General features: G+C 43.5%; 1 protein-coding gene across 1 annotated transcript in view; it reads left to right on the plus strand.

Annotated features, from left to right (window-relative positions):
• Positions 1–27,348, plus strand: part of LOC139763418 (cell adhesion molecule 1-like) — a 171,968-nt gene that overhangs the window by 28,658 nt on the left and 115,962 nt on the right. Inside the window, exon 2 of the mRNA XM_071689442.1 lies at positions 11,502–13,472. Within this exon, the coding sequence (XP_071545543.1) occupies positions 13,394–13,472 (79 nt within the window). The 5' untranslated portion in view covers positions 11,502–13,393. The remainder of the gene's footprint in view (positions 1–11,501; positions 13,473–27,348) is intronic.

Consider the following 27,348-nt stretch of genomic DNA (forward strand, 5'->3'; position numbering starts at 1 on the left):
GTAAGCTGGACTGCTGAGAGAGAGAGAGAGAGAGAGAGAGAGAGAGAGAGAGAGAGAGAGAGAGAGAGAGAGAGAGAGAGTATGTTAGGATAATGAAATGGATGCGTGTTGAGCTGGCGACACCTTGATTCGTTAGTCTGGGGGAAATTTTCAAGTGATTTTCATTTTGGAAATCTCTACGAGAGAGAGAGAGAGAGAGAGAGAGAGAGAGAGAGAGAGAGAGAGAGAGAGAGAGAGAGAGAGATTCCCCTTTGAAAAATCTCTCAGAAATGAATGCGAGAGAGTCTCGTTGGAGGTATTTACGTACTACTGAATCATTGTCCAAATGAAAACCAGAAAAAAGAAGAATTTAACTAAAACCTGAGTTAGCTTTATGGATACTGAGGCAGAGAGTTGCGTTTACGACCAGTGGTGTGTTAACTGTTGCTTTGGTGACGTTTATAGTTACGATCTCTCAAGGTTTTGGAAGGAACTTCTGTATAACGTCAGAGCTTATGTGATGATGAGGGTGGCTATAAAGTCATTAACCTTCTTTCACTGGAGGAACTACATAGCCACATCTTTCTCACTGTTCTTACAGGTACCTCATTAGGTATGCAAATGACCAGATATAGGTTATTTTCCTCTCGATAGACAGTCACTTGATCTCGTGGCTTTATGGGTAATGTTTTTATTTTCAACATGAGTTCACCAGGTGTATAGTACACTGGAGCTGGAGCTGGACGCCACCGTGGTATACACTGCAGCACTGGTGATGGTGCTTGGTCCAGGTGAACAACCTTACGCGGGAGTTTGAATACTAAATGACGTGTAAAGTGAACTTTCCTTCGTAGTGACCCGGTTCACTTTATTGGTATTCATAAACAACTCACTAATGATATGTTCTGGTGCTATATTGTCCTACTTCCATCTATATTGGTGGGTGGGGGGGAGCCTTCTGCTTTACTGTCCAGTTTCCATCTATATTGATGGGTGAGGAGGGAGTCTTCCGTTTTACTGTCGTGTCTCCATCTGTAGTGGTGGGCAGGGGGGGAGCCTTCTGCTTTATTGAACGGATTCCATCCGTAGAGCTGCGTGGGGAGGAGCTTTACTACTCTATCCTTCTGGCTAATAGAAATAACGAAGTAAATACTAGAAATGTTTTCAGCAAAATCTTCAACACAAGTATTGAAATATACGACAAGAGAGAGAAAATATTCACAAGAACACCCATGGAGTCGAGTGGGTTGAATGTAATCGACCAACTCCAACCCCAACATGAATATTGAGTTGAATTAATTGTTATGGGACTTGTTAACGAGAGGGTGGGGGTGATGGAGGGGACCTGGTGGATGATGGTGGAGAGTAGTACCTGGTGGATGATGGTGGAGAGTAGTACCTGGTGGATGGTGGTGGAGAGTAGTACCTGGTGGATGGTGGTGGAGCGGAGTACCACCTGGTGGATGGTGTTCGTCTTCAAAACAAGGACAGATTCTGTGAATCAGGAAACATAAAACCATTTATCAAACAGATGTCCAGCATACGACAAATGGTGTTATGTAAAGAGAGACGTTTCCACCAGAAACCCATAGAACCGCCCATGAAACTGATGATATATGATTGTCAATTAACTGAGAACACTGTACGGTGGAACCAGGGGCTATATATGGGCCTGTCATACGTGTAGTTAGAGTGAATTTGCGAACAGACTAACGACATGGAAGGTAGAGAGGAAGACGAGGAAGATGAAAACAATAAACGAGAAATACAAGAAAGTAAAAGTGGTGATGACAAGGGAAAAAGAGACAACCTAAGATAAACAAGGAAAAGTGAAAATGGTATGATAGAGCAACACTGAACTGTAGAAGGAAAAGAAGAATAACGTAAGAAAACTGAAAACAGAGAAAAAAATGATAATTGAATCAAGAAACTAAAGAGGAACGAGGAATGGATGAGATAGAGCAAAGTGAAGAAAGAAACATAGCAACAAACAGATAACACCAGAGAGATTGGTTCACATTCAACCAAAAATGCAGATAAAATCAAACAAAGTTGTGCAAAAAGAAAAAAGAAACCGCTGTGATTTTTCGACCCCTGCGATGGTGTATGATGTGTGCAACAGTAAACAAAACCATGAACCTGTTACGTTGATTTATGCAGCAGATGACACCAGCAGACACAGACTGATGATGATTCACATGGACACAAGAACCAATGATCAACTCTTTCTTGTTATTACAGGAACTTCCGGGAGTGGAAATGGGAGGAAAAATGTGGATTTAAACCCACAGTGAAAACAGTGAATATATATAAGATCTGAAGAATCTCTGGAGATATAACAATATAGAATTTTTTTAATAAGTAAAGTTAATGTAATGTTAAGTACTACTATGAAAAGTTAAAACAGCTAAGAATGTAAACAGTTCAGGAAGTGAGGACGATGTATTCTGTACATGGCAATAGATAGACATACACAAAATAGATGAAGCAGAACAAACAGACACACAAAGTGAAAGAAACAGTAAATAAATGCGCTAGTGCTTCTGAGAATATATCGGCAACACACCAAATGAAAATGTGTGAATCCATCACTCTTGATGGAAAGGTTTCAAAATTCTGTCCATAAAAGGATCAGAAATCTAAGTGGAGTCAGAAACCAAACCTTACCCATCAATACAGAATCAACAACTACACATTGTGTGTGGCTGCAGCACGTAACAGCATTGTTGACCATGCAACACACGAGCTGAACCCCACGTGAAAGATGTAATTAAGGGAATATTTCGTCATAGATTCTCGCTCTCTCTCTCTCTCTCTCTCTCTCTCTCTCTCTCTCTCTCTCTCTCTCTCTCTCTCTCTCATTATGTATATGGAAATGAATGTCGGCGCTAATCTCCTTTTGTAATTGTATATATGCATGTAAATATATGTGTGTGAGTGTGTGTGTGCGTGTGTGTGTGTGTGTGTGTGTGTGTGTGTGTGTGTGTATCAGACCTCGGGCCATAACAATGCCCTTATAGGACCCACGTAACTAATATTACTTAATCCGAAATTGATTAATTGACGCGACGAGTTGGCAGTAACTGATGCAGCGTGTAAACACGGCGGGGGAAGGGGAGAGAGAGAGAGAGAGAGAGAGAGAGAGAGAGAGAGAGAGAGAGAGAGAGAGAGAGAGATTGCTTCGAATCAGGTCACAAGGAACCTCTCCCTCTAACCCCACGCGTTACAAGACGAGGCTGAGGTTACGAGCCTCAGTGAGGTTATCTTGATGAAGAGGTTTTGTTATTTTGTTGAAGAGGTTTGGTTAGTTAGTGGTTTTCGCTTTAGATCTTTCTTACAAACGTAAGAAATTCTTAACTTTGACTTAGATCTCTTCATTCAAATTAAAATATCCTTAACTTTGCCTCGGATCTCTTTTAGCAAAGTTGAAAACCATCAAATGTGACTTAAATATCTTTAACGAATGTATAGGCAATATATTAATCATTAATCGTTAGATATTCACGATCATTTATTGAGGTTTGTCTCATGTCAGACTATCATCAAGATGACAAAGACTTAATGATTATAGTTCATTAACTTACATATTAATTACTTAAGACAGTGACGAATATGAGCGAGAAATTCTAATTTTACTCGTCATCAAAGATTAAGAGAGGCCAGAAGGAGTGTGAGAAAAATTTTGGGTTCGCGTTGTCTGGCGGAAGGAGAGATTACCCCAGCGGTCGCTCATACAGATATTAAATCTGGCGCAGCATCCGCGTATGATCTTATGAGTGTATGAGCATCGTGAGACGGGCCTTCCTATCTCGCAATCTCTTTGTGAGAATCGTGAGACGGATTCTTTCTCATATCTCGCTACCTCTGAGAGCATCGTATACTTAATCATCGTCTTTGCATTATTTTTTCTGTTATTTTTCCCTTCATACATGACTCATGTGTACAATATTCAACTCATTGTCAGTCTGTCTGTCTGTCCATATCTGAATCGACTATACTTTAACAGACGGCAATAGCGTGTCTATTCAGCTTCCTTGCTGTCTGTCCTCTGTCCTTAAGTTCACCTGCAGTGGTTAACAAGTTTCCTTATGAAATCTTCTTGACGTATCAATCCACACTTCTTCCTGGTCTTGCCTCCTTCATACTCATGTTCCTCCCTCACTTTCCCTCCTTTTCTATGTCTATTGCTTGCCTCACCACATGACAAAACCATGCCGTACGTATTCGTATATATTTTTTTCTCTCTTTTTCTCTCTTATTCTTTCAATTTATTTTTCCTTCTCTCTTTTGAACTCCTTATCAGACTTTCTATCTTCTGTGTGCGCTCTTGATGACGTCTTTATGTACATATGATCCAACATAATCCTACGACTGATCTAAAATCTTAGCTCTAATCCCAGAGTAACTAGATATTACTAGTTATACATTTTTCAATATCAGTTTTCTCCTCACAAAGCCTCATAATCATTTCCTCACACAAATGGCCAAAATTGCCTTCGATCTTTCTTTTCTTTTCATCTCTCGATTACCATATCTTTCAATATTTGTTTTTGTCTGTATATCAACTTTCTATTCCCTTCCAGTGGTTCCTGATGATGCCTGTATCCTTCTTATCAAACGTTTCAGAAAATCCTGTCATTTACTGTTTGATTAAGACCATCACGTTACATGCTCTTCGATCTTTAGAGATTTTGATTATTTCTTTCCGAATCAAGGATGAATTCCGTGTGGCCCGTAAAGTGTGGATATACCATAGCGTTTCAGTTGTGTTCCATAGATACTCATGCCTTTATACTCACATACAAACACACTCACACAAAGTAAAACACACATGAACGTAGGGTGTGACCTGTATTGGCATTCTTCTAGTCTCCCTCTTGTCGAACCCCTGTCGGACCCCTGTCGGACCCTTGTCGGACCCCCGTCGGGATGGTTCCTTCTGCCACCCTGTATTAATCATGTCAAGCAAAATTGTTTTTCTCTCTGTCAAGCAAAACCCTCCTGCTTCGCTGCCAAGTCAAACCCTCCCTCTCCTTGCCAAGCAGAACACTCCTCTTCCCTGTCAAGCAAAATCCTCCTCTTCCCTGCCAAGCAGAGCCAACTCTCTCACAGCCAAACACAACCAGTTTCCCCCCTTCATTCCCTGCCAAGCGAACCCCTACTCCTCCTTGCCAATCAGTTCATTATGATGGCACCAGCAACAGATTACCATGGCACCAGCAACACATTATCATGGCACCAGCAACACATTATGATGGCACCTGGAACACATTATCATGGCACCAGCAACACATTATGATGGCACCTGGAACACATTATCATGGCACCAGCAACACATTATCATGGCACCAGCAACACATTATCATGGCACCAGCAACACATTATCATGGCACCAGGAACACATATAGACTTTGCAATACCATTAAGAAAAATAGCGACGTGAGTGATACGTCAGGGTTGGGTCATTAATTCCCGTCCTTGTGTTTGTACCGATAAGTAGCGAGGGTGTTCCCTTAATGAGGCCATTAATTATCTCTATACAACCTCCACCACAACTCTCTTCCACCTCTTGATTATAGAATTTACCGCAAAATGAAAGAAAGTAAGATAGAGAAGAGAGAGTAAGAGTGTATCTATGAGTACCTCTGAAGAGATTTTACCATAGATAGAGAATACCCTAAATTCAAATACCATCGCGTGAATGATTTGGTGGTATAATGATTGGCATGCAAGGCCGATGACGATTGGAAAATGTAGTGATTAGCCAAGCAGAGGGGACTATCCGGTGCGAAACCTTAGAAACTCAGCAATCAATCAGTAGAGCCAGGAATATTACATGTGTTTGTGGACTCTGCCATGATTGGCTACGAGTATCATTAGAGACATTGTACGCTGCTTATACTGACATATCAGGGTACACTGACGTCCTGGCTATACTGATATACCAGGGTATACCGACGTACCGGATATACTGACATATCAGGGTATACCGACGTACTGGCTATACCGATACATCAGGGTATGCTGACGCACTGACTATCCTGATATATCAGGGTATACTGACCTAAGGATGATATCCTGGTTGTACTGACTTATCAAGGTATACTGAATACTGACGTAAAGGTATACTCCTGGTTATACTGATAAAGACTAAGTCAAATTGCTGATTATAAAAATGATTTTGATGTATGTGTTATATGTAATGAATAAAACATACGGTATACATGCATATATATTTGAACACACACACACACACACACACACACACACACACACACACACACACACACACACACAGTGTCACCACAATTAATTTGTTTTACAATGAGGACGTTGTTAGCAGTATATCTCCAGCCACATTACGTTTTCCTGCTTACATACAGTTGCATTTTAATCACGAGTCAGTAAACAACTGAGCTCCGGACCACAGTACACTGTATGTCACAAACAAACAAACGATCAGACTAGGAAGGCCTGAATTAATTACATAATGCAGAAGGTTTGATCGTATTGATGAGGTTCGGATCCTATCAATGAGGGTCAGATTGTATTAACGAGGGATAGGTCGTATTAATGAGGGTTGAATCGTATTAACGAGGGTAGGACCGCATTAATGTGAATTCGATTATGTTAATGTGGCTGAACTTATCGTTTGTTATGTGAATATTGAATACATCAACGTTCATGAGGTATGAGTAACATGTGTTGACCACAGGTGAGGGTCGGGTGTCATGAACAGGTGTTTGCTAATTAGCTCTACTGACGGTAAACTGCTCACGATGTGTTCACGGCAACTGATGTGTTCCTGTTTTTCTTTTTATTGCAAAAGGAAAAACTATTCGTGTACAAACACACACACACACACACACACACACACACGTTGCTGTGCGATTCAGCATTGCTGATTATCAGTCAGCACAGGCTGCCAGGGATCGGGCTCGTCTGGGTTCGAATCCTAGGCGCGGCATTCAGGGGTCACAAGCAACCCTGGTGTTCATCCTTATCTCGGAGTTGATCGATAAATGGGTACCTGTCTTAGGCTGGGTGTGTGTGTGTGTGTGTGTGTGTGTGTGTGTGTGTGTGTGACAAAACGAATCAATTCCTCACCACAGATGTGATCATATATTTCAAATACATAATTTCCATGCACGCAGTAATTCTGGAGACTTCATCCTAGCATTCCCGAACAGTATAATATTTCTATATGAGATTCACGGATTTTCTCCATATATAATTCTGAAGTAATAACATTTTCTGTTCAGGTGGAGGACACACTGCGGGAAACATGGATTGAGCTGAGCTCCAACCAGCCAATTCCAACCAGACATTTTTCCCGCCGTCATTTAATCTTACGTCATCCAAATGGAGTTTAAAAATGGCTGCCAGACGTCCTGATTTTAATCAGGTATTTTAATTCAGGATAATACGACCCGGAGGTACGACCCAGAGGCCATGATTAGTGACGAGGAAGTAAGGGAAAGATTACAGGTCGAGAGACGTTTGTGTATTGTGGGCGAGACAGAGCGACTCACTCCTGTACTGCGACACAGATGGTTTATCTTTCTGTTTTATTTATGAAGCTCTACGTACAGGATATCTCTTTAATCTGGGCATGAATATAGATTGGAGGATAGATAGAGAGGGGAAGGGGAAGATAGCTATGAAGAACAATAAAGAAAGAATATGAAAGAAGGAAAGGGAGACTCAAAACATAAAAAAAGCGATGGATTATGATACAGTTAATTGGAGAATGAGATGGGAGGAGAGAGGAGAGAGATCCTCATCTTGTCCCGGGAACTTAAACATGTGAATGTTAATGTAAAGAAGATGGGATATGGAAATTGGTGCGAGGGAGAGAAGAGGAAAGAGTGAACAAATGGTGGGAGAAGAAGAAGAAGAAGAAAGAAGTGAATATGTGAAGTGTAATAAGAGAGACAAGGAAAGCTTAAGGAGGGTTCAGGAAAGATTGGGCAAGATACTGGGGGATTGTGGCTCAGGAGATTGGAAAGATTGTGGATTAGAGGAGAGGGTCAGGTGGAATACCAGGCTATCATACCCAAGGGTCGTACCGTCGTATTTAAGAGTCGTTCCGTCCTGCTCAAGGGTCGTACCGTCGTGTTACGTGGTCGCACCGTCGTGTTACGTGGTCGTACCGTCGTGCTACGTGGTCGTACCGTCGTATTCAAGGGTCTTGTCGACGTGCTTAAGGGACGACCCGTCGTATTTAAGGGTAGTCTCATCGTGCCCAAAGGATCGTCCCTTAGTGTTCAAGGGTCGTACCGTCGTGTTCAAGGGTCGTACCGTCGTCTTCAAGGGTCGCACCGTCGTGTTGAAGGGTTGTAGAGTCGTGCTCAAGGTAGATTCATGAGTCAGTTCAGCTTTGGTGATCGTCTATATCCTGACCTCGTCATCCAATCCATCGTTATTTCTTTAATAAAGCAAACTCCACCTCAGGCAGCAGCAGCTGGAAATGACACATCTCTGCAACACATTTCTTCATCGTCCACGTCTAAAGAGACATGAGGAAGAGTGAGGATCGTGAGGGGGCGAGGTACAAGGAATATTAGGGGTGAAATTAGTCCTTAACTCTTTTGTTAGATGTTTCTTCGTGTGAGGAGCGAAGCTGTTATTAATCTTATACATTGACACTGGTAGGTTAAACCTAGGATAGTGACCAACTTGGGGCGGGCGAAAGGTGCCTCAATCATGGTCATGGTGTGAGAAAAAGAATGGAAAAAGAAATATCAATCAGAGATTCTTATCAGAGGTTTGTTGACCTGAGTCTTAAAGGTTAGGGGAAGATGGATGAACGAAAACAAAGATGAGAATTCCACTACTTAGTTGACCGAGGATGGCAGGAGCCATCATCACAACGGTCCGTCTTCATATGGTTGGTCTCCACACATAAACTACGTCCGTGCACGTAGCATATTCCCTTATGGTACAACCTCAGTTATCTCGGACGTAAGACGAGACTTTGCCTACACCGGAGGATGGTGTTAGCTAAGGTAGACTTTGCTATTGATTTTGTCAGTCGGTAATCTCCTTGTGTGTGTGTGTGTGTGTGTGTGTGTGTGTGTGTGTGTGGTTGGGGGGAAGGCAGTGTGCTGCTGCTGCACTGGTGACGGGATGATGAAGCTCCCGGGGGAGGCTGGCGCCGGGATTAGTGTGGGAGATGCTGTAAGCCTTGGCCCTCAGTCTCCCCCTTGGAAGAGGAGGAGGGAAGCGGGGAGGAGATAAGGGAGAGAGAGAGAGAGAGAGAGAGAGAGAGAGAGAGAGAGAGAGAGAGAGAGAGAGAGAGAGAGAGAGAGAGGAAGGGGGGGAGGGTGAGAAGAAGTCTGAGACAATGGCGCTACTGCCAAGACAGAGGGAACGGGGAAATCCGTCTCATTAAGTTATCCTTGTGCCACTGAAGGTACGCCTATGCCCCTTCCTGTGTGCCCGTGGCCTTACACTATACATAAAACATCAAAGGTTAGAGAGAACATCTGATTTCAAGCCTCGCTTCACCGCTAAGCGACCCCAGCTCTCGTATATCTTGCAGACGACAGTTTTTATTGCCTAGTGTTTGTATCTGGAAACGCACACACGCACACGCACACACACACACACACACACACACACACACACACACACACACACACCAAGCTCAAGCTGTGTGTGTGTGTGTGTGTGTGTGTGTGTGTGTGTAGATACAGACATTGTCCCTAGACTATCATCAGATCGACACAGTGAACTGTGACAGAGGTGAACTGTCCGCTGGCATAGAGAAACACATTCCAGTATGTAGATAATCATACATATGGTAAAGTATTTACAACGTACATTGATCCGAGAAGTTGACTTAAGCCCGTCAGGTCTGGCCACCACACAGAGTACGTGATTGAGGGGTAGAGAGACGAGCGCCTGAGATGGTATGTGAATGACCAGGATTGGTCTACCATGTGAGGCTGAGGAACCCCACAGACGTCTACCATGAGGGAGGGAAACATAGAGAGGATATCGTGCACGGTGACCACGGCCCTCAGATGTCTCTATACCAGCTGGACGAGAGAGTTGTTCAGGTACAACAGCAGCAAGACAGTAACCAGAGGCCAGAACAAGATGCTGAGCAAAGGATGATAACCAGGACGGGTGTTCAGATGTGCTGGTGTAGTGTTAAAACGGCAGGTGGCTGGAGCAGTGTACGAATGATGTCACTTTGTGGAGGATTTAGAAGCAGACTGAGAGTGTGGATGGCTCAGGTGATGATGTCTGCCACGAATCTGCGTAGAACCCTCTCCCATACTGGACAGATGATGATGATAATGATGATGATAATGATGATAATGATGATAATGATGATGATGATGATAATGATGATAATGATGATGATGATAACAGGCAAGCGACTGCGTCCCATGATTGCTGTGTGGCCATTGGCAGCTCCAGGGTGTTAATGCGTCTCTCTTTCTCAACACTACAAAGATCTGGAACTCTTTACCTTCTCATTTATTTCCTGGAAAATCACCACTTGACCGTTTTGAAAAGGCAAGTTTTCCACTTAAAAAGTTTCTTCTTGTTCTTGTTCTTCTCTTTAGAGTATTCTTATGCTTCATTGAAGTTCTGTCCTACATGACGATATTGGTTTGTACCTGGAACCCTCCACACGATCTATATATATTATATATATATCATATATTCATTCATTCTGCTCCCATTCCTCATATTTACCTTTACCCACTGGTGATAAGGGGGGGAAATTGGGTTAGGGTAAATAGGGTGGCGTACGATGATAGGAGTGATAGGGACACGACTGGATGACAAAGAGGGTAATGAGAGGAGTTATGAGTAGGAGAAATGAGGCGGCCAGGGATGTGCTCTCACGCTGAGCAGAGGGTAATGAGGTAAGACGCCTATGTATATCTAGCAGACAAGGAGGGAAAATATGAGATAAGGGGGAAATATAATGAAGGAAGAAAATCACTGAATTGTACATGCGTAATAAAGATGTGAGGGTCTGTAATGAGGAGGGATGAAATGTGATGAGATTCAACGAGGAGGGATGAAATGTGATGAGATTCAACGAGGAGGGATGAATGTGATGAGATTCAACGGGAATTAACGAAAATATAAACGAGGAAGATTTGGTAAGATTAATGACATCGAGTAAGGAAGAATCTTTATACAATAGAATGAGGGGGGAATATACTAATGGATGTCATGAGAAATGAAGAGGAGTGAGGAGGAATTAGCTATATTGATGAATGAGGAGGAGGGAATGTCACTCATTAAGTGTGGTGAAAATTAAGTTGAGCTGCCCCTTACGGGCCAGGTCAAAGGTCAATACCTTACATCTAAAGGTCAGTCATGTTCAGGAACACATAAGCTAAATTCCCAATCAAGAAAGCAGAGTTAAGGTTGAATATCATGTGCTCACATGTGTCTTCATTGTTTGGATTAATTTACTTGATCATAGCATTCTTAAATGATGATTACTCCCTTCCTATGTATTAATCATTATTCTCTCTATTATCTTCCAGGTTATCACAGACGAGAAGCGAAGAGGAACTGTGGCAATACTGGAAATAAAGTGGTTACACGAAGGTGGATCAGGTCTGATGCCTCACGCCGAGTGGGGGCCTACCAGCTACTTTGTGAAACACGTTTGAGTTGTGATGGAAGAATCAAAAGTGATTAAACTTTACGAGAAAATAAAGTATATTGATATAAAGTCGGTGGCTTGGAAGGACCAGCGTTGAAATTGAGCTTGTTGTCGAGTATGGTGAAAAATAGTGAACAGACAATGAAAGAAATTGCAAAAAACAGATTGGATCTCGCCGGATCGTGGAAGTGAAATGAGAGATAGACAAAAATATTAAAAACGAAACTTGCTAGAATTGAAGGGGAAAAGATAAACAAGGAAGAGAAGAAACGATAGCATAGAAATAAACAATAGAATAAGATATCGGAATATGGGAAACGATGACAATAACAAAGATAACGAAAGAATATAACAAAAGATAAAATATTGTGGAGAAATTTGTTGAAGTTGGGGAAACAAAGGAGAATAACGGGGAGAAGAAGAAGAAGAAGAAAAAGATGGAACAGACATCAAAGAACACTGATGGAAGAGCAATGTTGCCGTTGTGAAACATGGATGAAAACCAGATGAGGTATAGGGCCTGACCAGAGAGGGTACGTAGATTGGATATCTGGGAAGCCAAAAGGAGAGGAAATACTGAAGAGGGCGGCCGGGGGAAGGACTGCAATAACGCTGGAACAGTGATGGAAGAGTGACAGTGGGACGGTGGTGGAACAGCTATAGTGACGGAATGGTGTAAAAGTGATAGTGGAGAAGTGGTGGATGAGTGAAACAGTGGTTGGTGTTGTACTGATAGTGGAAAACAAGTGACAACATTGCCAGTGGGACAAATAAGTGGAAGTTTTACAGTGGTAAAATAGTGGATTATTACGTGCAGAACAACTGTAAAATGTGAATGAAATGAATTAGTGATGGAAAGGAATTAGCGAAAGGGTAGTGGAAAAAAACACCACTGGAACCAACAGATGCTTCCAGCCAAACAGTGAAAATGACAAAAAAGAAACTGTTAGCACTGAAAATACCACAGTGAACCAACAGTACGAAGGAAATAAACAGTGAATATTACAGGAAACCCAACAAGGGAAGGACAGACAACCTGGCTGGGGACAGAGGTCTGTCTGTCTGTCTGTCTGGTCGTTGTGGACACTCAGCTCCTACAAGGATGCCCCTCTGTTCCTACCCCTTCCTGCAGGACTAACTCAATACAGCCATCAATTACAGCTTCCCACCTTCCCATCTCATCCTCATTCACTCGACTTCCCTGCCTCACTCACCTCCTCTCTCCTCTTCCTCTTCCTCCTCCTCTTCCTCCTCCTACTTCTCCTTGTCCTTGGAAAACTGACCTTAGCTTCATTTATTTTACTAACTCTTCCAGAAGTTCGTATATCCTTAGTTTGTGGTTCTGTTATACCTCACAGGAGCCTACCCTCCTGTAATCCCTCCCTGTACATAGTTTTTCTTCTTGCGTATCACCATTATATCACTATTATTCCTCTCAATATTAAATATTCTGTTTCCTGTATCCTTAATTGTAGATCACCTGTGCGTATATGGCTTTGATGCTGTCTTTAATTTAGCGTAAAACCTGATTGGTTTTCTTTCTGTTTACTCTGCCCGTCTCTCACTCCTCCCTCGCCCCGTCCGTCTTTCCCACCCTTGTTTTTTCATCGTCCATTCCCCTCCCTTCCCAGCCTCACCCTTTTAACCAGACGCTGCAGGAGGGGCGAAAACGAGGATCATGTTTAGTACGAGACGTGAGCTACTGCAGGAGTAAAGCGGTTCGATCCCCACCTCACTCTCTCTCTCTCTCTCTCGATCTGCCTGGTCGTGATGGATCCCCGAAAACTTGCAGAAGGCCCCTGGCGACGGCTCTGGCTGATGGCTGCTTCGCTCCTCTGGGTCTTGGCAGGTGAGTGGGCAGGATTGTCTAAGCTAGGATGCTCTGGGAGAGCCAGGATCTGTAGAACGAGGTCGGTGAACTAGGTGTCGTACTGAGGAAAGTGTGCTAGGCTTAGTGTAGTTAAGAAAGAGGTTTTGCAGGAGTTACGTCAGGGGAGAGGTTACGTCAGGGGGGAGGTCACGTCAGGGGAGAGGTTACGTCAGGGGAGAGGTTACGTCAGGGGGGAGGTCACGTCAGGGGAGAGGTTACGTCAGGGGGGAGGTCACGTCAGGGGAGAGGTTACGTCAGGGGGGAGGTTACGTCAGGGGAGAGGTTATGGAGTCATTAGGTTTATGCAAAGTGATCTGGAACGCAAAGCAGGGGTGAATGCGTCCTATGATAAGAGGTTTGTCAGACCTAGATATGTATATATCTTGACGTATTTCCAACAGGTTAACGCACTTCTAATATCTTAACGCAGTTCTAATATCTTAAAACACTATTAGTATCTATACGCAGTCTAGTATCGTAACGCATTTCTAACATGGTAACGCACTTTAATAACGCATTTCTACCAAGGAAAGATAAAGTTTCTTGATGTTGGATCTCGCCATTGTGTGGTCTCACACGAGGAATTCTCAGCGTTGATCTTGCGTCAGGTACGTTCCACTGTCGCTTCTCAAATGACATTTTAGTTTTTGTGTTACGGATGATTTCACTCTGGTACGTCTTTATCTGGTTCCTCTACACAGTGACTCAACGTAAACCTCACATAAGCACATCTCTGACTCGTGATTGAACATAATGATAAAATCTGTTTTAAAAGACTTCCAATCTTCCATGACACTCCATGACCACGTCACGACGAAGAATTAATTACAAAAATGACCTACGTCACCTCCTTACGTCATCAGGTTCCGAGGAATGTATAGAAAACGTGTGTTGGGATTTCACTTCATTTTCAGCAAGTATATATATGATTCATCTCAATAGGTTTTTCCAGTCAAACATTCTCGTTCATAAACCTTTGCTGGGTAGTCAATATTGTCAACTGTTTTTCTACAGGCCTAGAGAGACATTATTTGTGAAGCAAACAGTAACATTACCAGATCCTCATAATTATGAGAGGACTCTAAAAGACAGATCCTCATAATGTACAGATATTCATAAATATGAGGGAAATGAAGTAATTTAATTATGGAATCTTAACGATGTACTCATAGATATGAGGAGGATAAAGAACATTATGAGAGAATATTAGACATACTCACACATATGAGGGAAATAAAGTAACATAATTAGGAACCAAACGGACAGATACTCATTAATATGACAGGAAAAAAGAAACTTAATTACGAACATTGATAAGAGAAATGAGTCACATATAACACTCATAAAAATGAGGGTAATTAAGTAAGGTAATTGGGCAGTCAGTTCAGTGGTTCATATCCCACGAAAGAGCGTCTCGGTTGCGTGGGTAATAAGGCCTCATATCACGTATTATGTCACGGCTGGGACGCCCTAACTGCGTCTTTTAGCAGGTTCTTGCCCACCAGTACTCTTAATTAGACAGAAAATGTTGGTGTATGTTGACGACCGTCAGACAGAGCCTGGGTCGCCTGGGAACTGAGGGACAGAATTTAAGACGTTACTGTCACACACTCTCTCCTTCACTGACAGAATAGACACACAATACTTCTCTCTCTCTCTCTCTCTCTCTCTCTCTCTCTCTCTCTCTCTCTCTCTCTCTCTCTCTCTCCACACACACACAGACAGACAGACAGACACACACACACACACACACATATTACTCTGTCACTGTCTCCTGCATTAGCGAGGTAGCGTAAGGAAATAGACGAAAGAATGGCCCAACCCATATATATATATATATATATATATATATATATATATATATATATATATATAAATAGAGAGAGAGAGAGAGAGAGAGAGAGAGAGAGAGAGAGAGAGAGAGAGAGAGAGAGAGAGAGAGGTGAAGAAGCTGGCTCTGTGATGGACGAGAGAACATGTAGTATAAATTACAGTCATCAGTGACTTTCAAGGAGTAAGGCGAGCAGAGATTGTCGGAGGGAGTCTACTTGCTGGGGTTGACTGGGTGCATTGCTGGGGGAGGGGGGTTGTGATTGGTGGAGGGACTCGTTAGAGTGACTGCCGGAGGGATTGGTTGAAGAATTGCTGGAGATTACTCCAGGAGGAGACTGCTGGAAAAGGATTGCTGGCAGGATATATTTAGGGTGATGATGTTCAGGGGAAATGCCAGCAAGAGGTAAAGACATGACGGATTGCAGGGGAGGATTACTGAGCATATTGAATAAACTGACTAAAAGTGAGGGTCGTGAGGCATCGCTGGAAGGAGGTGTTGATCCACATACCTGGTCGTTACTCACTGGTGTAAATGACATGAATTTCTCTAACTTCCCTCGTCAACACTGAGGTCTCCAGTGGCGTAACTATGGACTCTTGGTATAACCAGAGCACAGAAATTCTTCGAACGTGTTCAGATCATATTTCCATTTCTCAAAGAGAGTCTGGCTTTACCTAGGGGAAATACGACTGCCAGGCAAGTGACTTTAATGGGGAGGGATAATTGACGTGGTACCTTAGTTTCTGTGAAGAACAAACGCGTTTTCCTGGGAAGTTTTTATAGACAGACGCACAAACGGACGTTCGTACGCATCATACGCTATATGAACCAGTGGTGCAGGAGATGATGATCACCTGTTGGTTATTGTAAGGGTTCATTACGAACAATTGTTCCTGTTCTGATTGATTACCTCAATCTTTTTTTTTCGGTAAGTAAGGAGGAGGAGGAAGAGGAGGAAGAGGAGGAGGAGGTGATAAGATGAGGAAGGAGTGGCGTGAGCGAGAGGGACGGGAGTCACTGGGAAGTTGAAGGATTGCGTTTTGAGATAGCCTGAACATACGGGGAGGATCGATGTGGGGAGATTAATCAGGTGAATATAAAAGAGCGAGAGCTGACAGGAGACAAGCCTGGGAGGAGGAATGACGGGGTAAAGCAACGTGGGGACTGAAGAAAGTTTCCAGATTCTATTTAAGAGAGGATGTGTTAAAGTCCAGGGAAACTGAGGACCTTCCTTTGTCTGTAAGAAATGTGTTGTTGACGTCCTGGTGGCTGTCACCGGCCCGTCAGGAGACAGGATGTGTTTACGAGGGCCAGCTCGCCTCCTGGTGTTGTTCCTCCACAGCACAGTGTCGAGCAGTAAATACTTTAGTTTCTCTTTTCGTTGTGGGCGGCTGGATGGAAGACCATTAATCCCTCCGGGAGAATTTATGTAGGTTTGTGGTGCTGGATGTCGAGGGTGTGGATGGTGAAGCCCCTCAGGCCTTCAGAGGTTTCCTGGGGTTTATATCTAGACCTGATGACCTAGATGAACGTGTCCAGTGCCTCCACACACGTCCACAGAACTTGGAAGACTTTCGTACGTCCTGGACACCAGTCTTTCCATAGATATCTGGAGGACTCGAGTCCTCGCGATCTCCAACTTTGATGTCCTACTTCACAGTCCCTGCCAGGAGGACGGGACGCATACCTCAGGAGGAGGACAGAATACGAAGGAATTTCATAATAAAACCATCACTGCCGTTGAACCCTGTCACCGGGAGGATCTATAGATGACAGTGTCCTCTGTTTGGTCGGTTATAGCAGGGTAATGAAGGAGGTTTTCGACCTTTTAAAAGATGCCATCTTGTGGTAATGTTATCACAAGCGCTTCCCACATTCGTCACGGCAAGTAGGAAAAAATAAAGAATTACAGAGAAACAAGAACTTTTAACCTTAGTGACGGGCTACAGAGTAGTTAGAACTTTAAGCCTTAGAGACAAATTACAGAATAGCTAGAGTTCTGAAACTAGATAAACATTTTTGCACTGGTAAACGGAGGAAATTCTTTCAGCTTTAAAAAGAATCGTGGTTTCCCGAGCGATCAATCAACCACAAAAAAGGTGGCGTCTGTTTTTCCTTGGTTGAGTGACGTGTGATCAGGTTTATGCATGAAGTCTGTCTTGTGGTCGATCCAGCCATCACTCGGGCCAGCGGGGTCTTGGCTCATCGGGTTAAACTGAAAACTTTCCAAGATAACAATGATTTCCTCATAGCAGGTTTAAAGTGAATGCAAATTATGTACTTACTCCCTCTCTCGGGAAAAGTAACCCATAATATGATCTATAGTCATATAGGAAACGTATATGTGCATGCTGATCGTCCACTGTTTCCTTGTGATGAACTAAACATTAAGTCATGGATTGCTGTACGGGTATGTCACTCGTCGACCGGTAGCAGTAACTCGTGATCCATACAGAATAATTAATAAGGAAGGAACAGCTAGATCATTACCGTCCCTTACACCTGGTGACGTAAGAGCAACTGGCTCAGTCATGGAACTACGGTCAGCCAAGATCAACGTTAACCATCCACTGTACAGCGTGTTTTGGTCGTCCATCCTGCTGGCTGCAGCATCAGCGTCCAGACTTTAATCACATTTTCTCGGGTGTTGACGCTGACCTGAACATGTACGACTCAGAGCTGGGTTTTTAGACACGAAGTGACTGGACGAGGGTTGAGACGTAGTCACAACAACATTGGCTGGGACTTAGACTTTGATATCCCGGGTTCGAACTTAGCCTGACGGCTCGAAGACTAGGAGGTGAGAGAACGCGGAGTAGAATTTTGACTCAGCTTTAATCACCCGGACTGGGAATTAGATTACTCAGACTTTTAGACTTGGACTCTCAGTATAATGGACTGGACCAGCCAGCCCACAACAAGAGTATCCTCATCGAAGTCAGGTTCGCCCACCAGGACCCACGAAGATTCATCATGTGAACCAGAAGGTAATGGCACCTTTACCGTGTAGCTGAGGGAGCAGAAGATGGCCTTCTTCTCTTCTTCGAAGCGGCGAGGTTTGACGCCTTCCCATCGTCGTGTCCCGCTGGGGAATTTGTCGACGTGGCTGATCTATTGCCACGATAAATTTCCGCTCCTTGGAACCCAAACTTGTCGTGAGATATGACTGCTTCTACTTCTGGGTCTTCCCGCTTCAGGCGACGTCGCAGAGGAGCGATTGCGTTTCTTGATTTATAAGTAAAATCTGAGTTTTAGGACTGGAGTGAAACGTATTGGTAAACGCTACTAAAGTTTTCGTTCAGAATTGGTTTATCGATATTTTCCTTAGTGTGTGTGTGTGTGTGTGTGTGTGTGTGTGTGTGTGTGTGTGTGTGTGTGTAACTATTGCGTCTTCCTGTCAATTTTTATAGCAAGATTTACGATGAGTCATGAATTACACTCACCCGAAAGTCTGATAAGTTCCTTAATTTCCTCAAGAAGGATGATAAAACCGGACGAAATTTACCAACTTCATCAGATGACTTATACAAGTGACTTTTCCTTTCTTCTTTAGGAGATGGAGAAAACCTTAGAGTTGCCATCGATGGTTTGGTGGTTAGTAAGCTAAGCTCAGTGGCAGGCTGTTCAGGGTCGTTCCTGGATACGAAACAGATTTTGAGGCCATGATCAAGTAACTGTCATTCTGGTCCCAGACTCTAATATGGTCCTCAGAGTCTATTTTAGATTCCAGATTAATTCTAAGGTTTCAGGGTAGCCAAGAGAAAGCTATAGATAATATTTACTTCAGTCTCCGGACTTTGAACCAGTTTACCATTAACCCTGAGCACCAAGTCAAAATATAAGCACTATCATGATTATGACGCATTCTTTGACTTTCGTTCGTTTGGAAGACACTCTCAGTGTATCTACAGGATAGCATCACTTCTATGGGGTCTTTAGGGTAAGTTTTTGTAAGACTTTATCAAGAATTCTAATTTCTGAGCTAAATTTTCGCCAGCGAATAGAAAGATCCTTGGCTGGACATGTCTGGATCCAGATGATGGTAGTGAGCTCAGGAGGTACAAGTTCTTAAACTGTGTTTACGAAACCTTGCTGACTGCTCTTAACTTACGATTAACGTTAATATTGACGCAATGATCTAGTGATTAATATGATTAACATTAACATTAAGACGCAATGATCTAGTGAATAATATGATTAACATTAACATTAAGACGCAATGATTTAGTGATTAATATGATTAACAGATAGACTCTCCTTACCCTCACTCTGTTGGCCACATACATCCGCCGTGAACCGCTTTTAAAATGCGATAAAGTCCAAGGGTTGTAGGGTTGTTAAACGGTTGTAGGGTCGTTAAAGGGTTGTAGGGTCGTTAAAGTGTTGTAGAGTCGTGTTTCCCTTGTGGCTTAGTTACAGTAAGGTTTCTCGTCGCTTCACCTGTGATTGTATTGTGATCATTCAGACTCTGCTGTCATGCGCACCGCACTATCATGACCTTATTATTGACGTATATATATACATTCCACCTTCTCTCTAGCATAACCTCACCATAGGTTTCAACACAGCTCACGGTGTCGCTTCAGGAAGGTCATAATCTAAATCAGGTCACGATGAAGGCGTCCGGTCATAGTTAACATGGCTTCCCCTGGCTGAGCACTACGTGCCTCATACCGATGAGAAGACATGACTCATGACGTTACGACTGCGTGTTGATGACGCAATGGTGACGTTACGACTGCGTGTTGATGACGTAATGGTGACGTGGGTGCCTGTGGTCGATGCTAAACAAGCGGAGAAATAAACAGCAGGTGTCTATATTCTTATGAAGCAAATGGCTTAACTCTATCGCTCTACCGGAATGTTATGGTGAGGCCGAACTATACATATATGTTTTACCATCATTACGAGTGTGTGTTGCGGGGGAGGAGGAGGAGGAGGAGGAGGCTGGGTGTTGGCCAGCGTTGCTTCCCTGGGTTCACCCGATACCTTAATGGGTTCAGGTCAGCATCCATTAACCAGTAGGGCAGAGCAGAAGCCTGTGTCTCGTGGTGTCAGGTGGCAGACCGAACGATGTCAACCCAGTGTTTACGAGTGCCATCTTCCTCAATGTCTCTCTGTCTTCCTCATGGCCGCTGCTGTGCCTCATAACTCTACCTCTAGCCTCTTATTCCGTCATTTGTAGTCGTAAAAGGTAAACCCATGATGGAAGATGAGAGATAATGTCTCACATTTCTCCCTCTCGTTGTTGGTAAGGACACTGTGGCAACACTCTGGCCTAGCTGGCTGGGCGTCACGGCTCACACATCTCTCCCCAACCATCTCTCTCTCTCTCTCCTCCTCCTCCTCCTCCTCCTGCCTCCGGGATACCCAATCCCAGCTGGTCCCAGTCACCCTCCCAGGTCCCCCTTGGGCCTTCCCATCCTGCAGTGCAGTAATCCCAGGGAGATAACATCACGATTGCATGTCAACATCACAAGAAATAACATCTCAAGACACGAGTGGATGGGGTGACCCTTGATGGCGACTCTGTCTCGTTGTGATGATCTCTTGTTTTCTCTAATCTCTGTAGAGCAACGAGCGAACACATTATATGAATAATACATAAGAAGGAACATACTGAACTGTGACCTCACACACACGAGGATGGAGAGATCTTTCTTCACTGCTGTTCCATCTCTTTCCCACCGCCGACCTTGTCTGTGGATCTGATCTGCATACTGAGAATTTTCTGATTCACAAGATGAAGGTTTTGTTCCTCTTCCATTCTTTAGACTTTCTTACTATCCCACTAAGTCACCTCTTCTTCCATCTCATTGTTCTCTTTACATTTCATTTCTTTTCTATTTTGATACGTCTTTCTCATTTCATGTATATATATTTTTTTCCATTCATGTCTCCTGTTCCATTCTGTTCTTGGGAAGATTTTTCATTCTATCTGTCCCATCTTAACCATCACTTCTTTTCCGCTGTACCCAACCTATTGTACTGTTTATTCTTTATTCAACCATTCATCCCCATTCCGTTCTTCCTGTTCCTTCCATTCCATTGACTGGGACACTTCATGTGACAGTTGCCACACAACGAATCATGTTCCCTGTTCCAGCCCCCACGCCAGACCCCGTGCCACCACATACCACCCTTCCTGCTACCACATACCACTCCTCAGACTACCACATACCACCCGTCCTGCCACCACATACCACTCCACCTGTGAGCCATGGTCCCTCTCCTTCGGCTTGATCCATCCCGCGTCCCATCCCACGCTGCGGCCCGCTCCCACAACTCTATCAGACGTCCCATTCCACGCTGCGGCCCGCTCCCACAACTCTATCAGACGTCCCATTCCACGCCCCCTGTCCCAAGCACCCATTCCAAGTCCCGCTTCACCAACACTGAAATAAAGTGTCGAGGTGGAGGCTGTATGTGGTGCCAGGGAGTGATGGTAGGGGGGGGAAGAGGGGGGGTAGTAGTGCCAGTTATGGCAGGGCCGTCGTCGGGTACAGGGGGGGAGGGGGAGTGATGCCTCATGTCTGGCACTGGGGTGGGGTGTGTGTGTGTGTGTGTGTGTGTGTGTGTGAGCGGGGGTGTAAGGTGGGGGGGGGCGCGCTTCATACTCTTGCCCTGACACGGTCACGTCATATTCGTCCCTCTCAATCATTTCTTGTGGTTAGCTGGTATTTAAGCGACCGTCTGTTCCAGATGGATTCACAATGTTGATGTTCGCTTTGTATATAATGCTCATGCTACCCAGGTTCCCCAGCCTGCATTATAAATGTCGCAGAACCTTCCACCAAAACGCCCAGGTTCCTGGCTGCTGTCAAACATTTCCCAGTTTATGTTACCATAGAAATGACTTGAGTTCTGTGCAGCAGTTCACTGTGATTATATCTCATGTTTGAGTATGGCTTCACCTCTGCTCTTTCCACATCTTCATTTGCCACATAATCAAACTGAAGCATTACATGACCACCTCCTCCAATATGATCTCAATATCCAGGCTATCATGTCTGAAGGAAGATCTATAAATGATTGTATAACAGTATGTCCCATCCCAGTATGTTCACTTATATGCTGGTGTCTTCCTGTCTCTGTGTCTCTCTCCTTCTCGGTGGGAGTCCAGATTCACCAAGTGTCTTTCTTGATAGTTGAAATTCCTCCATTATTATTAATTTGTTATCTCTGAGAACTGCATGACTTAGTTTGGATCGTTAGTTTGGATCGTTAGTTTGGATCGTTAGTTTGGATCGTTAGGATTCTTTGAAGAATTGTTTGTCTTGTTAGCACCATCGTGCACTTCCTTCGTACAGTAATCCGTCCCCTTATGTATATAGGTATTGTTTCAGTAGCCCATCTTCCAGGACCAATCCTGTTCCTCCTCTGTCTTCTCTTTATCTCCCTGTGATCATGTACCAATCTGGAGAGAACACTTGAGATCTTATCTCTTTCCTAAGTTTCCTCTTCACCACAACAACGAGATCAGCAGCGTTTTTCCTCAGTACGATCCATAAATTCCAGCTATTTACTAGTTACTACTCCTCCTTGCACCTCTCACCTACATTTGTATACATTACTTACAGTGAGACATTATCATCATGTAACATTGCTGAGATCTGTGTGGCGCTAATGGGGTGTCCTTTTTAGGGATGCAGTGTGTGTGTGTGTGTGTGTGTGTGTGTGTGTGTGTGTGTGAGAGAGAGAGAGAGAGAGAGAGAGAGAGAGAGAGAGAGAGAGAGAGAGAGAGAGAGAGAGAGAGAGAGAGAGAGAGAGAGAGAGAATAGAAATACGTAAATCAACTGATAATCAGATTGATATGTAACATACGGCAATAATCAAAAAAAAGATATCATAACCAAACGTTTCAAAATGACAAGAATTACCACTGAGATTTTACACCAAGGTAAGAGAGCTGTGGGAATAGGCTGGCCATTTTCCAAAATTTCCACCTGGCTTGTACCGTGTGTTGAGATGTTTGTGTGGACGGTCTTGGCTGGTGGCTGCGTACGGCCACGCAATGTAAAGGGCAGTCGACCAGATTGCACTCTGCTCTGGTTTGTCTCAAAATTTTACTTGAATTTATCGCATGTGAATACACGTGGCGTTTGCGTCCGGCGAACAATGTAGTACATGAGTTTGCTTTTTACCCATTTGACAATAAAACTTAAGGTTATATTACGTTGTTTACATAAATCAAATAAGCAGAATTCATTGTACATCACATACAACACCTTCACCAAGTCGAGATCCAAGTATCTTCCGTTTAGATATACATTTTTGTAAATGTTTATCAAGAACTGAAACGCATAAGATGTCAGATAATGTAAACAAATGGATACATGGTCATCTAGAACTGTAGATGAACCTCACAGAACTTGTGTCTCACTTGGGGCAGAACGCTGGTAGGTCGCTGCTATACTCGCTCTACTCTGTGCCATTTTTTTGTTATGTAGGATGGCCAAAACTGAGCGCAGTGTTCAGGGTGGGGGCGTACGCACCACTGAACTGCAAAATCAGGATTATTCACTCAGACATGCATCAGTTCCTGGCGCTACCTCACTCACAAGGGAAGTAGGAAACACGTGTGGAGGACGTGAGAGGAACAGTAATGTTGCATCTGTAAAAGTTTAGATTTTGTTGGCGTTTTTCGTTGCTTCTACGTTCAGCTTACTTGGCCTCAGGTCATCGAGGATCCTGACACCCAAGTCTTGTTTACGTTATGTAAATATAACGAGTTCATACCACAGTTCCATCGTTCGTAGTAGCGATGATCATATCTATCCATGTTACCTGGACTTGAAGCAGAGTCTATTAACTTACAGAGTAAAAATGTTAACAAACCTAAATTTTCTAAAGCAATTGCATCTCTTAAAGATTTATTCGCAGTTATCTTTATTCTGGAGAATATATTTCTTAACTTACACTTTCTTGAAGTATTCGCTACCTTGATCATCCATGCCATAATGGACTGCAAGGGGCCAGTAATGCCTTCTGAATCCTTATCTTTGGACAGTGAGAAGGTAACACTGGCCAGGTCTTCAAGGCGAGGAGAAGAGGCTTAGATCCCCAACTTGAGGAGCAGGAAGCCACCAGGATGGACCAAGTTGTAATTGGCCAGCCACTCAGGGGAAGGTTATTGTCTTGCTCTTTGTTAACAGCGAACCTCCCACTGTATACAGTTCATCATAAGTGGAGGTCACAGTGGGTGAGGGTAAATGTGTATCTGTCTTTATGACAGTCCATTTATGTATCTTCCTATATATATATATATATATATATATATATATATATATATATATATATATATATATATATATATATATATATATTGTTTAGTTATTGAAATTCCCATGATTTTCTTATACATTGCAAAACCATAAGTGGATTCGATCCAGAGCTCATTCATTGCTTCGAAACCTTGTCGATACGTTTCACTCTCATGATGACGAACCTCACAGCCATACTTAAGTGCAGTGAGGTTCACTGTCTTATCCTCGAGTACAAGTTATTACTCAAGGTTCGTGATTCAACTTCATTACCCGAATTCAAGTTAAACTTAGGTGGGGTTAAGTTCATATTTCTCACACCTCGAGTTCAAGTTTCACACAACGTCCAAATCCCCCTCCTCCTCTCTGAGCTCACGGTTTCACTTGGAGCTCAGGTTTCGTTCCCGTTTTCAGTCACCAGTTTTCCCCAGATTCAGGTCAGCATGAGCGACCACATCACAGCACAAAACTGCAGCATTATCCTCACCACTCTCCTCCTGCCTCCAGTACGGCCAAAATGTCTCTTCATTCGACCTTTTCTTTTTTTCCCTCAGGGTTACAGCTTCCTTCCCTTACCGGCCAACTAACTCTCCTCTTCCTCTCACATATTCTCACTCTCTCTTTCTCCTTTCCCATCCTAACTTCCTCTGTTTCCCTCCTCCCTCCCTCTCTTACTCCCCAGAATCTTCTTTTCTCTTTGTGTTGGTCGTATCCGCTTCAGCCGACAGGATTTCCTCAGTAAATCTGATCACTTTTCACGTTTTTTCTGTTATGTGAACATATTGTCATCCATTTTCTTTCATGTTAATGATAAAGATACCTGAGGAAGCTCGATATTGTCTTCCTCCACGGGAAGGAAGGAATATTGCTTTTTTTTCATCATATTCTTCTTCTTCTTCTTCTTCTTCTTCTTCTTCTTCTTCTGAACAAGTAACAACACAGAGCTGGTCTTTCGTATGTGTAGCCACCTGACACGAAGCTTGGCAGGTATATGTCTACTCTGGTTCGTTACATCTTGACAAATATTTTATATCAACTTCGATTAATTTCTGACATTTCTTGGCTTTCATTATTGTTGAGACAATTGCTCGTAAAGTCTTGACAATCTCTTGCGTTCATTTTTCATTTCCTTCGTCCAGGGAAATTCACTTCCCTTCGAACTATATATTTCCTAATTGAACGCTGACATTACGTTCATATTGAGTTGAATATGTTTCCCTGTGCTGCAGAGGAGATTGTCTGACTTCACGCGTTCTCTGTGGGGACTTGCACCTAACATATTTTCCCTTCCCTAAAAATCACGTAAATGAAAATTCTTAAAAGAACTTTAAGAGTTGAGGATATTATCACTTTCTTGAAGCAGATGACGTCCTCGTGGACCATCAGGTCTTCTGTCCTCCGGCTTTCTCATGTACTCTGCTCTAGCAGATAAGAGTTCTTCCTTCTGGTATAAGGCTCTCCCGTGTACTGCACGACTTGCTAAGGTCCACGCAGTAATCACTGGCCTGTCAACAGAGCCAAACACTTGTATATGATATGACAAGATCTTTTAGTGACGCGTCGTGTTATGTCTTACTTAGGTTCAGGACTGAGAGAAATCATGTCTTTTGTGACAACAGAGAAATTCTTAGTTCTTGTCACAACACTTGATAATGTTTCCGTACAAATAATTCAATGGTTCTGTTCTTGTTGCAAAACTTGACAAAGAGAGACTAAGTTTTTGCTGCAGTACCTGAGAAAGAAAGGCTTTTGTTTATGTCATATCCCTTGACAAAGAGAGACTGTGCTCCCGTCACAGCATATGTAACATACTGTGTGTGTGTGTGTGTGTGTGTGTGTCTGTATTGAGTCGGGCAAGCGGACTACATCGGCAGTTTTCAAAGTCTTTCACATCATCTCTGCTGCTGACACAGTCATCTTTTTCCTGAGCTCCTGCAGCAGATCCTGCCGCTGGGAATGATGAGTCTGTGAAGCTTCCAGATATTACGAGGCTCCGGGAACATCGGTTGCGATGCAGGCACTGCAATAGCTTGTTGGATGGTTCTATCCTCACTGGTTGGTGTGTGTCGGATGGTTCTATCCTCACTGGTTGGTGTGTGTTGGATGGTTCTATCCTCACTGGTTGGTGTGTGTCGGATGGTTCTATCCTCACTGGTTGGTGTGTGTCGGATGGTTCTATCCTCACTGGTTGGTGTGTGTCGGATGGTTCTATCCTCACTGGTTGGTGTGTGTTGGATGGTTCTATCCTCACTGGTTGGTGTGTGTCGGATGGTTCTATCCTCACTGGTTGGTGTGTGTTGGATGGCTCTGTCCTCTCTGTCTATCCTCTTTGTGTCAACTCCTTCGGTAAAGGTACTCGTGTACATCTAAGACCAGCATCTGTGCTACAAGATGTACAACCCATTTACTTACCTCTGGAGGATCCTACTCACACAGTTCTTCCAGGAAGCAACAATCCTGGTTGAAGGAGGATACGAGGTTGACCAGGAAAGATCTCGATTGAATCAGTGCAATCATTTCAGCCGGGAGGGAGAGGCAATGTCTGGTTGCAGGGCTGAGTGCAGAGAATTACTGCCTCTTGATCCACAGGACCGCTCACGTTAGTGTGTGTGTGTGTGTGTGTGTGTGTGTGTGTGTGTGTGTGTGTGTGTGTGTGTAATATCAGTATTAGTGGTCGTCATTACATGCAGAGTGTTTTATGTATCCTAGTGCAACAGTTTTCTTTCCATGGTTCTTTCCAATATGCTTTTTTTTTTTT

This window comes from Panulirus ornatus, chromosome 47 (genome assembly GCF_036320965.1).
Source record: "Panulirus ornatus isolate Po-2019 chromosome 47, ASM3632096v1, whole genome shotgun sequence".
NCBI lineage: Eukaryota > Metazoa > Arthropoda > Malacostraca > Decapoda > Palinuridae > Panulirus > Panulirus ornatus.